General features: G+C 46.2%; 1 protein-coding gene across 1 annotated transcript in view; it reads right to left on the minus strand.

The window, feature by feature from the left end:
• Positions 1–3,175: 3,175 nt before the first annotated feature.
• The window catches only part of LOC138325871 (DNA ligase 4-like), a 36,229-nt gene continuing 22,175 nt past the window's right edge, over positions 3,176–17,229 (minus strand). The window contains exons 16-18 of the mRNA XM_069271850.1: positions 4,826–4,920; positions 4,132–4,284; positions 3,176–3,872 (exon numbers count right to left, since the gene is read on the minus strand). Coding sequence (XP_069127951.1) covers positions 3,734–3,872; positions 4,132–4,284; positions 4,826–4,920 — 387 coding nt within the window. The 3' untranslated portion in view covers positions 3,176–3,733. The remainder of the gene's footprint in view (positions 3,873–4,131; positions 4,285–4,825; positions 4,921–17,229) is intronic.

A 17,229-nucleotide genomic window follows, 5' to 3' on the forward strand; every position in this document is an offset into this window, starting at 1 on the left:
TTGGCCACAAACATCCATGGGGGAGGGGGAACAGAACTTGTATAAATTTTGGCTCTGATCCCCCAGGGGCAGGAGGGGTGGGGCCCAATAGGGGAAATAGAGGTAAATCCTTTAAATCGCTACTAGTCATAGAGTTCTGAATGGAATGTAACCAAATTTGGCCACAAACATCCATGGGGGAAGGGGAACAGAACTTGTATAAATTTTGGCTCTGACCTCCGGGGGGGCAGGAGGGGCGGGGCCCAATAGGGGAAATAGAGGTAAATCCTATAAATCGCTACTTGTCCTAGAGTTCTGAATGGAATGTAACCAAATTTGGCCACAAACATCCTTGGGGGAAGGGGAACAGAACTTGTATAAATTTTGGCTCTGGTCCCCAGGGGGCAGGAGGGGCGGGGCCCAATAGGGGAAATAGAGGTAAATCCTTTAAATCACTACTAGTCATAGAGTTCTGAATGGAATGTAACCAAATTTGGCCACAAACATCCCTTGGGGAAGGGGAACAGAACTTGTATAAATTTTGGCTCTGGTCCCCCGGGGCAGGAGGGGCGGGGCCCAATAGGGGAAATAGAGGTAAATCCTTTAAATCGCTACTTGTCATAGAGTTCTACATGAAATGTAACCAAATTTGGCCACAAACATCCTTGGGGGAAGGGGAACAGAACTTGTATAAATTTTGGCTCTGGTCCCCCGGGGGCAGGAGGGGCGGGGCCCAATAGGGGAAATAGAGGTAAATCCTTTAAATCGCTACTAGTCATAGAGTTCTATATGAAATGTAACCAAATTTGGCCACAAACATCCTTGGGGGAAGGGGAACAGAACTTGTATAAATTTTGGCTCTGGTCCCCCGGGGGCTGGAGGGGTGGGGCCCAATAGGGGAAATAGAGGTAAATCCTTTTAATCGCTACTAGTCATAGAGTTTTGCATGGAATGTAACCAAATTTGGCCAGTATCCTTGGGAGAATAAGAACTGAGTTTGTATAAATTTTGGCTCTGGTCCTAGGGGGCAGGAGGGGCGGGGCCCAATAGGGGAAATAGAGGTAAATCCTTTAAATCGCTACTAGTCATAGAGTTCTGCATGGATTGTAACCAAATTTGGCCACAAACATCCTTGGGGGAGGGGGAACAGAAATTGTATAAATTTTGGCTCTGGTCCCCCGGGGGCAGGAGGGGCGGGGCCCAATAGGGGAAATAGAGGTAAATCCTTTAAATCGCTACTAGTCATAGAGTTCTACATGAAATGTAACCAAATTTGGCCACAAACATCCTTGGGGGAAGGGGAACAGAACTTGTATAAATTTTGGCTCTGGTCCCCCGGGGGCAGGACGGTTGGGGCCCAAGAGGGGAAATAGAGGTAAATCCTATAAATCGCTACTTGTCCTAGAGTTTTGCTTGGATTGTGACCAAATTTTGCCATAAACATCCTTGGGGGAAGGGGAACAGAACTTGTATAAATTTTGGCTCTGACCCCCTGGGGGCAGGAGGGGTGGGACCCAATAGGGGATTTATAGGTTAATATAAAAATTCCTTCAGAAAAGAAACAATGAACCTGTATTCAGAACATTACTTGGCATTTCAAACCAGGTGAGCGATACAGGCCCTCTGGGCCTCTTGTTTTAAATTTGACCTTGACCTTTGACTTAGTAACCTTGGCCCATGACCTTACCTTTGGACAGTCAACTCCTTGTTTAATTCTGAACAACTTTGCATCATAATGTTATAACAAAATGTTTATCAGTTAAGAGCAACAACATTGTGATTTTTTTTAAATGTTAAAATCCAAGATGGCCGATTTTTTAATTTAATTTCAGCCTGAAAAATTACCAAGCAGATCTAGGATGGATGGGGAATCATCATGTAAAATATGGGGAAAATACTCCACTCCCTTCCATCATTAATGTGCAAAAGAAAAAAAACGGACAGACGGACGGACGGACAGACAGACAGACAGACAGACAGACAGAGACGGACGGACGGACGGACGGACGGACGGACGGACGGACAACCTGATTACTATAGGGCACCCGCATCTCGATGCGGGGCCCTAATTAGTTTCTAATTATTTTCATCTTTAAAAGAATACCATATGAACAAAATTAAAGAAAAGAAGAGTGCACCCCTGGGGTTAAGGTACCCAGCCCCGTGGATGAAGGTACCATGTATAGCCCCTGGGGTTGGACCTTTGATTGCTGGTCTTTTAGAGATACAATGTATTTACTGTATAATAAGGATTCCCCTTGACATACAGTTGATGTTTAATTTAAAACTTTGTGTGATTCTACTCGTAGAATGAAATATACAGGTGTGGTTATATTGTTGTGACATGCCTAAGGACATCTGTGATAATATTAAAGTTTTAAAAGAATAAAGTTTGATATTGTTTTATCTCCTGTTTTTTTGTGTGTTATGTATTTTGTACTAAAGGTTAGGCTGAGATACAAGCCTGTCCAAACTTAAACAACAGCTCGTGTTCCTTGGTGGTAGGGGAAAACCAAGTATCTAGGAAATGTATTGTTATGGGGGTGAGATCATCACTGCTAAAAAGATGCTGCAAAAATTCCAAAGTTTCTTTCAAAGAATCACTTGATTCAAGTTTTCCATAGATAAGACAAACACATATCAAGATTTGTAATAGCTATAAATATATATTTCTAGGTACCCTACTAATTACCTGTAAATCAATATATTGCTGCCAAATTATATAACTTTAGTTGTTCCATTTCAATATATTTCATTAACACCTATCATGTTGCATTCATTTGTCAATTTCAAAGAATAACTGGCCAAGCTAGCCTATAGACATTCTTTCCATAAGTGGCATAAATGTATATGATGTACAAAATATTAGCTGATAAAGATGATGTTTTTTATCATGATTAGAATGAAATTAAATACATGTAACAAATATAAAACAGTTGAATATCAAGAGTTATTACCCTTTCTCATTAAAAATAATGAGTATGTTACACTAGTGATACACTGTTGTGTCCGTCAGTAAAAGATAAAAGTCAAATTATGACGAAGATCAAACCTGATAGAGTAATAATCCATTGAGAGTCGGGATAAAAGTATGTACCCCATCATCAAGGGTTTACAAATCCCCACACAGGAACAGTATGGCACAAATACAAATGTATCCATGACAATTAAGTGATGCATGATTCCGACACCAATTAAGTGATGCATGATTCCGACACAATGTACCTTCCCCCATACATTGCCGTACAAAGTCCTGAAGTAGTCACCATTACAACGGTTCAAAACTTTGTGCCGACACCAATGTTCTTTCCCCCATATATTGCCGTACCAAGTCCTGAAGTAGTCACCATTACAACGGTTTGAAACTTTGTGCCAACACCAATGTTCCTTCCTCCATACACTGTCGTAACAAGTCCTGAAGTAGTCACCATTACAACGGTTCAAAACTTTGTGCCGACACCAATGTTCCTTCCTCCATACACTGTCGTACCAAGTCCTGAAGTAGTCACCATTAAGATGGTTCGAAGCTGCGTGCGGACACCAATGTTCCTTCCTCCATACACTGTCGTACCAAGTCCTGAAGTAGTCACCATTAAGATGGTTCGAAGCTGCGTGCGGACACCAATGTTCCTTCCTCCATACACTGTCGTACCAAGTCCTGAAGTAGTCACCATTACAACGGTTCAAAACTTTGTGCCGACACCAATGTTCCTTCCTCCATACACTGTCGTACCAAGTCCTGAAGTAGTCACCATTACGATGGTTCGAAGCTGCGTGCGGACACCAATGTTCCTTCCTCCATACACTGCCTTACCCAGTCCTTGGTGACAATGTGGAACTTCCTTTTCCTTTGTCTCCTGATTTGCCTAATTTCTTCAAGCCGACTGAGGTCACTGCAGTAAAATATTCATAATTTATCAATTCTATTGGATAATAATATCACTAAGCTTGTAATTTTGGTGGGATTTTAGTAAGTCATTTATCTGATGACTCATTTAGATTGATAGTGAAATCTTGTTTCACTGAAATTTCAGTTTTCTCACTTTTTGTCGAAATCATAAAGACATTGACTTGTGAATATATTACACTATACTTCTTATCCATTCAAAATATTGTTACCATGGACCTATGTTACCCTATATTAATTTTTACCTTTTATCTACCATGACATGAGACACTTCCTGGTCGAGCCCCTCCGACATCACACCACCAAAGAAACGTAACTCTAGCGCTAAGAAGTCCAGTGTGGAGTTCTTTAGTTTAGTAGTCTTATCATTAATTACTAGACTGTTATCCAGGTAGAATCTGCAAAAGAAATACACACAAAATCATCTCTTGATGCTTAATAAAATGGTTCATGTATTAAATCCTCTCTTTTATTTAAGACCAAGGTCAGTGACCTTAAGCTTGAATAAATACCTTTAATATTGAATATAGTCAAAATATGCATAATGTATTGTTTCTTTCTTTCTTTCTTTTTTTTTCTTTTACAAATTAATTTGTCTTCCTTTGTGTAATAATTTTGTGAAATGTTTAAAATGATCCCATTAAGCATTTCCTCTATGTTCTTTTTAGATTTTTAGAAGAAAATGTTTAAAAATGCAGTCAAAACTCCTTTAATATCCAAATTCCACTGACCAACGAACATTTTTGCTGAATATCCGTTCTAGGTACCAGGAATTGACTTTGACTCAACCGGAGTTTCTAGTCATCAAAATTCGAGTCATCAGTTAAAATACATATACAAAGAAGGCAAAAAAACAGGACTTCAAAACTAATTCAACTCGACCGAAATTTCAGCTCAAGTGAGTTTAGATTGTACAAATAATCATAACTGTAAACATACCTGCAAGTACGGAAAAGTCCATATGGAGAATCGTCAGGGAAGTAGGCCTCCTCTATTTCAGCTATATCCTGGGGATCACTCATATCATTCTCTACCTACAAGGAAAGTCAATTATAAAGGTTAAGATTGCTCTCAATAAGGTTACCATGTAAGGTCATTTTTGGTGGCGGAAGAAAAACATCTGGTTCATTGTCAGTAACTGGTAACTACTTTTGTCGTCAACTCACAACCCAGAGATGGAGGACTAGTGTTAGAATGTCAGACACCTTAACCACTTAACCACCCTGACCTAGAGGTGGAAGACTAGTGGTAGAATGTCAGACACCCTAACCACTTAACCACCCTGACCTAGAGGTGGAGGACTAGTGGTAGAATGTCTGACACCCTAACCACTTAACCACCCTGACCTAGAGGTGGAGGACTAGTGGCAGAATGTCTGACACCCTAACCACTTAACCACCCTGGCCTAGAGGTGGAGGACTAGTGGTAGAATGTCTAACACCCTAACCACTTAACCACCCTGACCTAGAGGTGGAGGACTAGTGGTAGAATGTCTGACACCCTAACCACTTAACCACCCTGACCTAGAGGTGGAGGACTAGTGGTAGAATGTCTGACACCCTAACCACTTAACCACCCTGACCTAGAGGTGGAGGACTAGTGGTAGAATGTCAGACACCCTAACCACTTAACCACCCTGACCTGGAGGTGGAGGACTAGTGGTAGAATGTCTGACACCCTAACCACTTAACCACCCTGACCTAGAGGTGGAGGACTAGTGGTAGAATGTCAGACACCCTAACCACTTAACCACCCTGACCTAGAGGTGGAGGACTAGTGGTAGAATGTCAGACACCCTAACCACTTAACACCCTGACCAGAGGTGGAGGACTAGTGGTAGAATGTCAGACACCCTAACCACTAACCACCCTGACCAAGAGGTGAGGATAGTGGTGAATGTCACACCTAACCACTTACCACCTGACCAAGAGGTGGAGGACTAGTGGTAGAATGTCAGACACCCTAACCACTTAACCACCCTGACCAAGAGGTGGAGGACTAGTGGTAGAATGTCAGACACCCTAACCACTTAACCACCCTGACCAAGAGGTGGAGGACTAGTGGTAGAATGTCTGACACCCTAACCACTTAACCACCCTGACCTAGAGGTGGAGGACTAGTGGTAGTAGAATTTTTGACACCCTAACCACTTAACCACCCTGACCTGGAGGTGGAGGACTAGTGGTAGAATGTCTGACACCCTAACCACTTAACCACCCTGACCTAGAGGTGGAGGACGAGTGGTAGAATGTCAGATACCCTAACCACTTAACCACCCTGACCTAGAGGTGGAGGACCAGTGGTAGAATGTCTGACACCCTAATCACTTAACCACCCTGACCTAGAGGTGGAGGACTAGTGGTAGAATGTCTGATACCCTAACCACTTAACCACCCTGACCTGGAGGTGGAGGACTAGAGGTAGAATGTCAGACACCCTAACCACTTAACCACCCTGACCTAGAGGAGGAGGACTAGTGGTAGAATGTCTAACACCCTAACCACTTAACCACCCTGACCTAGAGGTGGAGGACTAGTGGTAGAATGTCTGACACCCTAATCACTTAACCACCCTGACCAAGAGGTGGAGGACTAGAGGTAGAATGTCAGACACCTTAACCACTTAACCACCCTGACCTAGAGGTGGAGGACTAGTGGTAGAATGTCTGACACCCTAACCACTTAACCACCCTGACCAAGAGGTGGAGGACTAAAGGTAGAATGTCTGACACCCTAACCACTTAACCACCCTGACCTAGAGGTGGAGGACTAGTGGTAGAATGTCTGACACCCTAACCACTTAACCACCCTGACCTAGAGGTGGAGGACTAGTGGTAGAATGTCAGACACCCTAACCACTTAACCACCCTGACCTAGAGGTGGAGGACTAGTGGTAGAATGTCAGACACCCTAACCACTTAACCACCCTGACCTAGAGGTGGAGGACTAGTGGTAGAATGTCTGACACCCTAACCACTTAACCACCCTGACCAAGAGGTGGAGGACTAGTGGTAGAATGTCAGACACCCTAACCACTTAACCACCCTGACCTAGAGGTGGAGGACTAGTGGTAGAATGTCTGACACCCTAACCACTTAACCACCCTGACCTAGAGGTGGAGGACTAGTGGTAGAATGTCAGACACCCTAACCACTTAACCACCCTGACCTAGAGGTGGAGGACTAGTGGTAGAATGTCAGACACCCTAACCACTTAACCACCCTGACCAAGAGGTGGAGGACTAGTGGTAGAATGTCGACCTGACACCCTAACCACTTAACCACCCTGACCAAGAGGTGGAGGACTAGTGGTAGAATGTCTGACACCCTAACCACTTAACCACCCTGACCTAGAGGTGGAGGACTAGTGGTAGAATGTCTGACACCCTAACCACTTAACCACCCTGACCTAGAGGTGGAGGACTAGTGGTAGAATGTCAGACACCCTAACCACTTAACCACCCTGACCTAGAGGTGGAGGACTAGTGGTAGAATGTCAGACACCCTAACCACTTAACCACCCTGACCAAGAGGTGGAGGACTAGTGGTAGAATGGACACCCTAACCACTTAACCACCCTGACCTAGAGGTGGAGGACTAGTGGTAGAATGTCTGACACCCTAACCACTTAACCACCCTGACCTAGAGGTGGAGGACTAGTGGTAGAATGTCTGACACCCTAACCACTTAACCACCCTGACCTAGAGGTGGAGGACTAGTGGTAGAATGTCAGACACCCTAACCACTTAACCACCCTGACCTAGAGGTGGAGGACTAGTGGTAGAATGTCTGACACCCTAACCACTTAACCACCCTGACCTAGAGGTGGAGGACTAGTGGTAGAATGTCAGACACCCTAACCACTTAACCACCCTGACCTAGAGGTGGAGGACTAGTGGTAGAATGTCAGACACCCTAACCACTTAACAACCCTGACCTAGAGGTGGAGGACTAGTGGTAGAATGTCAGACACCCTAACCACTTAACCACCCTGACCTAGAGGTGGAGGACTAGTGGTAGAATGTCAGACACCCTAACCACTTAACCACCCTGACCAAGAGGTGGAGGACTAGTGGTAGAATGTCAGACACCCTAACCACTTAACCACCCTGACCAAGAGGTGGAGGACTTAGAGGTAGAATGTCAGACACCCTAACCACTTAACCACCCTGACCTAGAGGTGGAGGACTAGTGGTAGAATGTCAGACACCCTAACCACTTAACAACCCTGACCAAGAGGTGGAGGACTAGTGGTAGAATGTCTGACACCCTAACCACTTAACCACCCTGACCTAGAGGTGGAGGACTAGTGGTAGAATGTCTGACACCCTAACCACTTAAACACCCTGACCTAGAGTGGAGGACTAGTGGTAGAATGTCTGACACCCTAACCACTTAACCACCCTGACCTAGAGGTGGAGGACTAGTGGTAGAATGTCAGACACCCTAACCACTTAACCACCCTGACCTAGAGGTGGAGGAGGACTAGTGGTAGAATGTCTGACACCCTAACCACTTAACCACCCTGACCTAGAGGTGGAGGACTAGTGGTAGAATGTCTGACACCCTAACCACTTAACCACCCTGACCTAGAGGTGGAGGACTAGTGGTAGAATGTCTGACACCCTAAACCACTTAACCACCCTGACCTAGAGGTGGAGGACTAGTGGTAGAATGTCTGACACCCTAACCACTTAACCACCCTGACCTAGAGGTGGAGGACTAGTGGTAGAATGTCTGACACCCTAACCACTTAACCACCCTGACCTAGAGGTGGAGGACTAGTGGTAGAATGTCTGACACCCTAACCACTTACACCCTGACCTAGAGGAGACCACCCTACACCTTACCACAACACCCTGACACTAGAGGTGGAGGACTAGTGGTAGAATGTCAGACACCCTAACCACTTAACCACCCTGACCAGAGGTGGAGGACTAGTGGTAGAATGTCTGACACCCTAACCACTTAACCACCCTGACCTAGAGGTGGAGGACTAGTGGTAGAATGTCTGACACCCTAACCACTTAACCACCCTGACCTAGAGGTGGAGGACTAGTGGTAGAATGTCAGACACCCTAACCACTTACCACCCTGACCAAGAGGTGGAGGACTAGTGGTAGAATGTCAGACACCCTAACCACTTAACCACCCTGACCAAGAGGTGGAGGACTAGTGGTAGAATGTCAGACACCCTAACCACTTAACCACCCTGACCAAGAGGTGGAGGACTAGTGGTAGAATGTCAGACACCCTAACCACTTAACCACCCTGACCTAGAGGTGGAGGACTAGTGGTAGAATGTCAGACACCCTAACCACTTAACCACCCTGACCAAGAGGTGGAGGACTAGTGGTAGAATGTCTGACACCCTAACCACTTAACCACCCTGACCTAGAGGTGGAGGACTAGTGGTAGAATGTCTGACACCCTAACCACTTAACAACCCTGACCTAGAGGTGGAGGACTAGTGGTAGAATGTCTGACACCCTAACCACTTAACCACCCTGACCTAGAGGTGGAGGACTAGTGGTAGAATGTCTGACACCCTAACCACTTAACCACCCTGACCTAGAGGTGGAGGACTAGTGGTAGAATGTCTGACACCCTAACCACTTAACCACCCTGACCTAGAGGTGGAGGACTAGTGGTAGAATGTCAGACACCCTAACCACTTAACCACCCTGACCTAGAGGTGGAGGACTAGTGGTAGAATGTCTGACACCCTAACCACTTAACCACCCTGACCTAGAGGTGGAGGACTAGTGGTAGAATGTCTGACACCCTAACCACTTAACCACCCTGACCTAGAGGTGGAGGACTAGTGGTAGAATGTCAGACACCCTAACCACTTTACCACCCTGACCTAGAGGTGGAGGACTAGTGGTAGAATGTCTGACACCCTAACCACTTAACCACCCTGACCGAGGTGGAGGACTAGTGGTAGAATGTCAGACACCCTAACCACTTAACCACCCTGACCTAGAGGTGGAGGACTAGTGGTAGAATGTCTGACACCCTAACCACTTAACCACCCTGACCTAGAGGTGGAGGACTAGTGGTAGAATGTCAGACACCCTAACCACTTAACCACCCTGACCAAGAGGTGGAGGACTAGTGGTAGAAATGTCAGACACCCTAACCACTTAACAACCCTGACCAAGAGGTGGGAGGACTAGTGGTAGAATGTCAGACACCCTAACCACTTAACAACCCTGACCAAGAGGTGGAGGACTAGTGGTAGAATGTCAGACACCCTAACCACTTAACCACCCTGACCAAGAGGTGGAGGACTAGTGGTAGAATGTCAGACACCCTAACCACTTAACCAACCCTGACCAAGAGGTGGAGGACTAGTGGTAGAATGTCAGACACCCTAACCACTTAACCACCCTGACCTAGAGGTGGAGGACTAGTGGTAGAATGTCAGACACCCTAACCACTTAACAACCCTGACCAAGAGGTGGAGGACTAGTGGTAGAATGTCAGACACCCTTAACCACTTAACCACCCTGACCTAGAGGTGGAGGACTAGTGGTAGAATGTCTGACACCCTAACCACTTAACCACCCTGACCTAGAGGTGGAGGACTAGTGGTAGAATGTCTGACACCCTAACCACTTTAACCACCCTGACCTAGAGGTGGAGGACTAGTGGTAGAATGTCTGACACCCTAACCACTTAACCACCCTGACCTAGAGGTGGAGGACTAGTGGTAGAATGTCTGACACCCTAACCACTTAACCACCCTGACCTAGAGGTGGAGGACTAGTGGTAGAATGTCTGACACCCTAACCACTTAACCCACCCTGACCTAGAGGTGGAGGACTAGTGGTAGAATGTCAGACACCCTAACCACTTAACAACCCTGACCAAGAGGTGGAGGACTAGTGGTAGAATGTCTGACACCCTAACCACTTAACCACCCTGACCTAGAAGTGGAGGACTAGTGGTAGAATGTCTGACACCCTAACCACTTAACCACCCTGACCTAGAGGTGGAGGACTAGTGGTAGAATGTCTGACACCCTAACCACTTAACCACCCTGACCTAGAGGTGGAGGACTAGTGGTAGAATGTCTGACCTAACCACTTAACCCTAACCACTTAACCACCCTGACCTAGAGGTGGAGGACTAGTGGTAGAATGTCAGACACCCTAACCACTTAACCACCCTGACCTAGAGGTGGAGGACTAGTGGTAGAATGTCTGAACACCCTAACCACTTAACCACCCTGACCAAGAGGTGGAGGACTAGTGGTAGAATGTCAGACACCCTAACCACTTAACACACCCTGACCTAGAGGTGGAGGACTAGTGGTAGAATGTCTGACACCCTAACCACTTAACCACCCTGACCTAGAGGTGGAGGACTAGTGGTAGAATGTCAGACACCCTAACCACTTAACCACCCTGACCAGAGGTGGAGGACTAGTGGTAGAATGTCTGACACCCTAACCACTTAAACCACCCTGACCTAGAGGTGGAGGACTAGTGGTAGAATGTCAGACACCCTAACCACTTAACCACCCTGACCTAGAGGTGGAGGACTAGTGGTAGAATGTCAGACACCCTAACCACTTAACCACCCTGACCTAGAGGTGGAGGACTAGTGGTAGAATGTCTGACACCCTAACCACTTAACCACCCTGACCTAGAGGTGGAGGACTAGTGGTAGAATGTCTGACACCCTAACCACTTAACCACCCTGACCTAGAGGTGGAGGACTAGTGGTAGAATGTCTGAAACCCTAACCACTTAACCACCCTGACCTAGAGGTGGAGGACTATGGTAGAACTGACACTTACCACTTAACCCCTGACCTAGAGGTGGAGGACTAGTGGTAGAATGTCTGACACCCTAACCACTTAACACCCTGACCTAGAGGTGGAGGACTAGTGGTAGAATGTCTGACACCCTAACCACTTAACCACCCTGACCTAGAGGTGGAGGACTAGAGGTAGAATGTCAGACACCCTAACCACTTAACCACCCTGACCTAGAGGCGGAGGACTAGTGGTAGAATGTCAGACATCCTAACCACTTAACCACCCTGACCTAGAGGTGGAGGACTAGTGGTAGAATGTCAGACACCCTAACCACTTAACAACCCTGACCTAGAGGTGGAGGACTAGTGGTAGAATGTCAGACACACCTAACCACTTAACCACCCTGACCTAGAGGTGGAGGACTAGTGGTAGAATGTCAGACACCCTAACCACTTAACAACCCTGACCAAGAGGTGGAGGACTAGTGGTAGAATGTCAGACACCCTAACCACTTAACCACCCTGACCAAGAGGTGGAGGACTAGTGGTAGAATGTCAGACACCCTAACCACTTAACCACCCTGACCTAGAGGTGGAGGACTAGTGGTAGAATGTCAGACACCCTAACCACTTAACACCCTGACCTAGAGGTGGAGGACTAGTGGTAGAATGTCAGACACCCTAACCACTTAACCACCCTGACCAAGAGGTGGAGGACTAGTGGTAGAATGTCAGACACCCTAACCACTTAACCACCCTGACCAAGAGGTGGAGGACTAGTGGTAGAATGTCTGACACCCTAACCACTTAACCACCCTGACCTAGAGGTGGAGGACTAGTGGTAGAATGTCTGACACCCTAACCACTTAACCACCCTGACCTAGAGGTGGAGGACTAGTGGTAGAATGTCTGACACCCTAACCACTTAAACCACCCTGACCTAGAGGTGGAGGACTAGTGGTAGAATGTCTGACACCCTAACCACTTAAACCACCCTGACCAAGAGGTGGAGGACTAGTGGTAGAATGTCTGACACCCTAACCACTTAACCACCCTGACCACTAGAGGTGGAGGACTAGTGGTAGAATGTCTGACACCCTAACCACTTAACAACCCTGACCAAGAGGTGGAGGACTAGTGGTAGAATGTCTGACACCCTAACCACTTAACCACCCTGACCTAGAGGTGGAGGACTAGTGGTAGAATGTCTGACACCCTAACCACTTAACCACCCTGACCTAGAGGTGGAGGACTAGTGGTAGAATGTCTGACACCCTAACCGCTTAACCACCCTGACCTAGAGGTGGAGGACTAGTGGTAGAATGTCAGACACCTTAACCACTTAACCACCCTGACCTAGAGGTGGAGGACTAGTGGTAGAATGTCTAACACCCTAAACCACTTAACCACCCTGACCAAGAGGTGGAGGACTAGTGGTAGAATGTCAGACACCCTAACCACTTAACCACCCTGACCTAGAGGTGGAGGACTAGTGGTAGAATGTCTGACACCCTAACCACTTAACCACCCTGACCAAGAGGTGGAGGACTAGAGGTAGAATGTCAGACACCCTAACCACTATAACCACCCTGACCAAGAGGTGGAGGACTAGTGGTAGAATGTCTGACACCCTAACCACTTAACAACCCTGACCTAGAGGTGGAGGACTAGTGGTAGAATGTCAGACACCCTAACCACTTAACCACCCTGACCTAGAGGTGGAGGACTAGTGGTAGAATGTCAGACACCCTAACCACTTAACAACCCTGACCAAGAGGTGGAGGACTAGTGGTAGAATGTCAGACACCCTAACCACTTAACCACCCTGACCTAGAGGTGGAGGACTAGTGGTAGAATGTCTGACACCCTAACCACTTAACCACCCTGACCAAGAGGTGGAGGACTAGTGGTAGAATGTCTGACACCCTAACCACTTAACCACCCTGACCTAGAGGTGGAGGACTAGTGGTAGAATGTCTGACACCCTAACCACTTAACCACCCTGACCTAGAGGTGGAGGACTAGTGGTAGAATGTCTGACACACCCTAACCACTTTAACCACCCTGACCTAGGAGGTGGAGGACTAGTGGTAGAATGTCTGACACCCTAACCACTTAAACCCACCCTGACCTAGAGGTGGAGGACTAGTGGTAGAATGTCTGACACCCTAACCACTTAACCACCCTGACCTAGAGGTGGAGGACTAGTGGTAGAATGTCTGACACCCTAAACCACTTAACCACACCTGACCTAGAGGTGGAGGACTAGTGGTAGAATGTCTGGACACCCTAACCACTTAACCACCCTGACCTTGAGGTGGAGGACTAGTGGTAGAATGTCAGACACCCTAACCACTTAACCACCCTGACCTAGAGGTGGAGGACTAGTGGTAGAATGTCTGACACCCTAACCACTTAACCACCCTGACCTAGAGGTGGAGGACTAGTGGTAGAATGTCTAACACCCTAACCACTTAACCACCCTGACCTAGAGGTGGAGGACTAGTGGTAGAATGTCTGACACCCTAACCACTTAACCACCCTGACCTAGAGGTGGAGGACTAGTGGTAGAATGTCAGACACCCTAACCACTTAACCACCCTGACCTAGAGGTGGAGGACTAGTGGTAGAATGTCTGACACCCTAACCACTTAAACCACCCTGACCAAGAGGTGGAGGACTAGTGGTAGAATGTCTGACACCCTAACCACTTAACCACACCTGACATTAAGAGGTGGAGGACTAGTGGTAGAATGTCAGACACCCTAACCACTTAACCACCCTGACCTAGAGGTGGAGGACTAGTGGTAGAATGTCAGGGACACCCTAACCACTTAACCACCCTGACCAAGAGGTGGAGGACTAGTGGTAGAATGTCAGACACCCTAACCACTTAACACCTGACCTAGGACCAGAGGTAGAATTAACCCTAAACCACTTAACACCCTAATAGAGGTGGAGGACTAGTGGTAGAATGTCAGACACCCTAACCACTTAACCACCCTGACCAAGAGGTGGAGGACTAGTGGTAGAATGTCTGACACCCTAACCACTTAACCACCCTGACCTAGAGGTGGAGGACTAGTGGTAGAAATGTCTGACACCCTAACCACTTAACCACCCTGACCTGGAGGGTGGAGGACTAGTGGTAGAATGTCTGACACCCTATACCACTTAACCACCCTGACCTGACCTAGAGGTGGAGGACTAGTGGGTAGAATGTCAGACACCCTAACCACTTAACCACCCTGACCTAGAGGTGGAGGACTAGTGGTAGAATGTCTGACACCCTAACCACTTAACCACCCTGACCTAGAGGTGGAGGACTAGTGGTAGAATGTCTGACACCCTAACCACTTAACCACCCTGACCTAGAGGTGGAGGACTAGTGGTAGAAATGTCAGACACCCTAACCACTTTAACCACCCTGACCTAGAGGAGGAGGACTAGTGGTAGAATGTCTGACACCCTAACCACTTAACCACCCTGACCTAGAGGTGGAGGACTAGTGGTAGAATGTCTGACACCCTAAACCACTTAACCACCCTGACCTAGAGGTGGAGGACTAGTGGTAGAATGTCAGACACCTAACCACTTAACCACCCTGACCTAGAGGTTGGAGGACTAGTGGTAGAATGTCAGACACCCTAACCACTTAACACCCTGACCTAGAGGTGGAGGACTAGTGGTAGAATGTCAGACACCCTAAACCACTTAACCACCCTGACCAAGAGGTGGAGGGACTAGTGGTAGAATGTCAGACACCCTAACCACTTAACAACCCTGACCAAGAGGTGGAGGACTAGTGGTAGAATGTCTGACACCCTAACCACTTAACCACCCTGACCAAGAGGAGGAGGACTAGTGGTAGAATGTCAGACACCCTAACCACTTAACAACCCTGACCAAGAGGTGGAGGACCAGAGGTAGAATGTCAGACACCTTAACCACTTAACCACCCTGACCTAGAGGTGGAGGACTAGTGGTGGAATATCAGACACCCTAACCACTTAACAACCCTGACCAAGAGGTGGAGGACTAGTGGTAGAATGTCAGACACCTTAACCACTTAACACCCTGACCAAAAGAGGTGGAGGACTAGTGGTAGAATGTCTGACACCCTAACCACTTAACCACCCTGACCTAGAGGTGGAGGACTTAGTGGTAGAATGTCTGACACCCTAACCACTTAAACACCCTGACCTAGAGGTGGAGGACTAGTGGTAGAATGTCTGACACCCTAACCACTTAAAAACCCTGAACTAGAGGTGGAGGACTAGTGGTAGATTGTCCGACACCCTAACCACTAAACCACCCTGACCAAGAGGTGGAGGACTAGTGGTAGAATGTCTGACACCCTAACCACTTAACCACCCTGACCTAGAAATGGAGGGACTAGTGGTAGAATGTCTGACAGCCCCGAGGGTTTGAAGGTACTTTGTAACCAGGTACCCAGCCCCGTAACAACCCTTTTGAATTGATGGTCTTTTAGAGTTAACATTGTATTTTACTGTATAATATGGATTCCTCCTTGTCATTCAGTTGATGTTTATTTTAAAAATTTGTGTGATTCTACATCGTTAGGAATGAAACTATACAGGGTGTGGTTTTTTTTGTTGTGACACGCCAAAGGACATATGTGAATTATATTTAAGTTTTTTAAACGAATAATAGTTTGATATTGTTTTATCTCCTAGCTTTTTTTTTTTTTTGTGTTTATGTATTTGGTAGCGTAAAGGGTTAGGGGGGGACTGAGAATAACAAGCCTGTTCCAAACTTAAAATACAAGCTCGTGGTGTTTCTTGGTGGGTAGGGGAAACCAAAGTTATAGAGGAAATGTTTTGTTATTGGGTGGTGAGATCATCCATGCTAAAAAGATTGCTGCAAAAAATTCCAAAGTTTCTTTCAAAGGAATCACATGATTCAAGGTATTTTCAATAGATCAGAACAAAACATCATATCAAGATTTGTAGCTAGCTATAAATATATACTTCTAGGTACCCTACTAATTACCTGTAATTTACTATTATTGCTGCCAATCTCTATAATTTTAGTTGTTCCCCCCCCCCCCATTCAATATATTACATTTTAACTCTTATCATGTCTGCCATTTCATTTGTCCAATTTTCACTAGATTAACTGGCCAAGCTACGCTATTGACATTCATTTACATAAGTGGAATAAATGTATATGATGTACAAAAAATATATAGCTGAAAAAGATGATGTTTTTTATCTATTGATTAGAATGTAAAAGTAAAAACATGTAACTACTATTAAAACTGTTGAATTATCAATGAGTTATTAACCCTTTTCTCATTAAAAATAATGAGTTTGTTACACTAGTGATACACTGTTGTGTCCTGTCAGTAAATGATAAAAAGTCAAATTATGACGAAGATCTTCAAACTGATAGAGTAATAATCCAATGTGAGATTCGGGATTAAAAGTATGTACCCCATACTCATGGTTACAAAATCCCACACAGGAACAGTATGGCACAAATACAAATGTATCCATGACAATTAAGTGATGCATGATTCCGACACAATGTACCTTCCCCCATACATTGCCGTACA

This window comes from Argopecten irradians, chromosome 6 (genome assembly GCF_041381155.1).
Source record: "Argopecten irradians isolate NY chromosome 6, Ai_NY, whole genome shotgun sequence".
In the NCBI taxonomy this organism is placed as follows: Eukaryota; Metazoa; Mollusca; class Bivalvia; order Pectinida; family Pectinidae; genus Argopecten; species Argopecten irradians.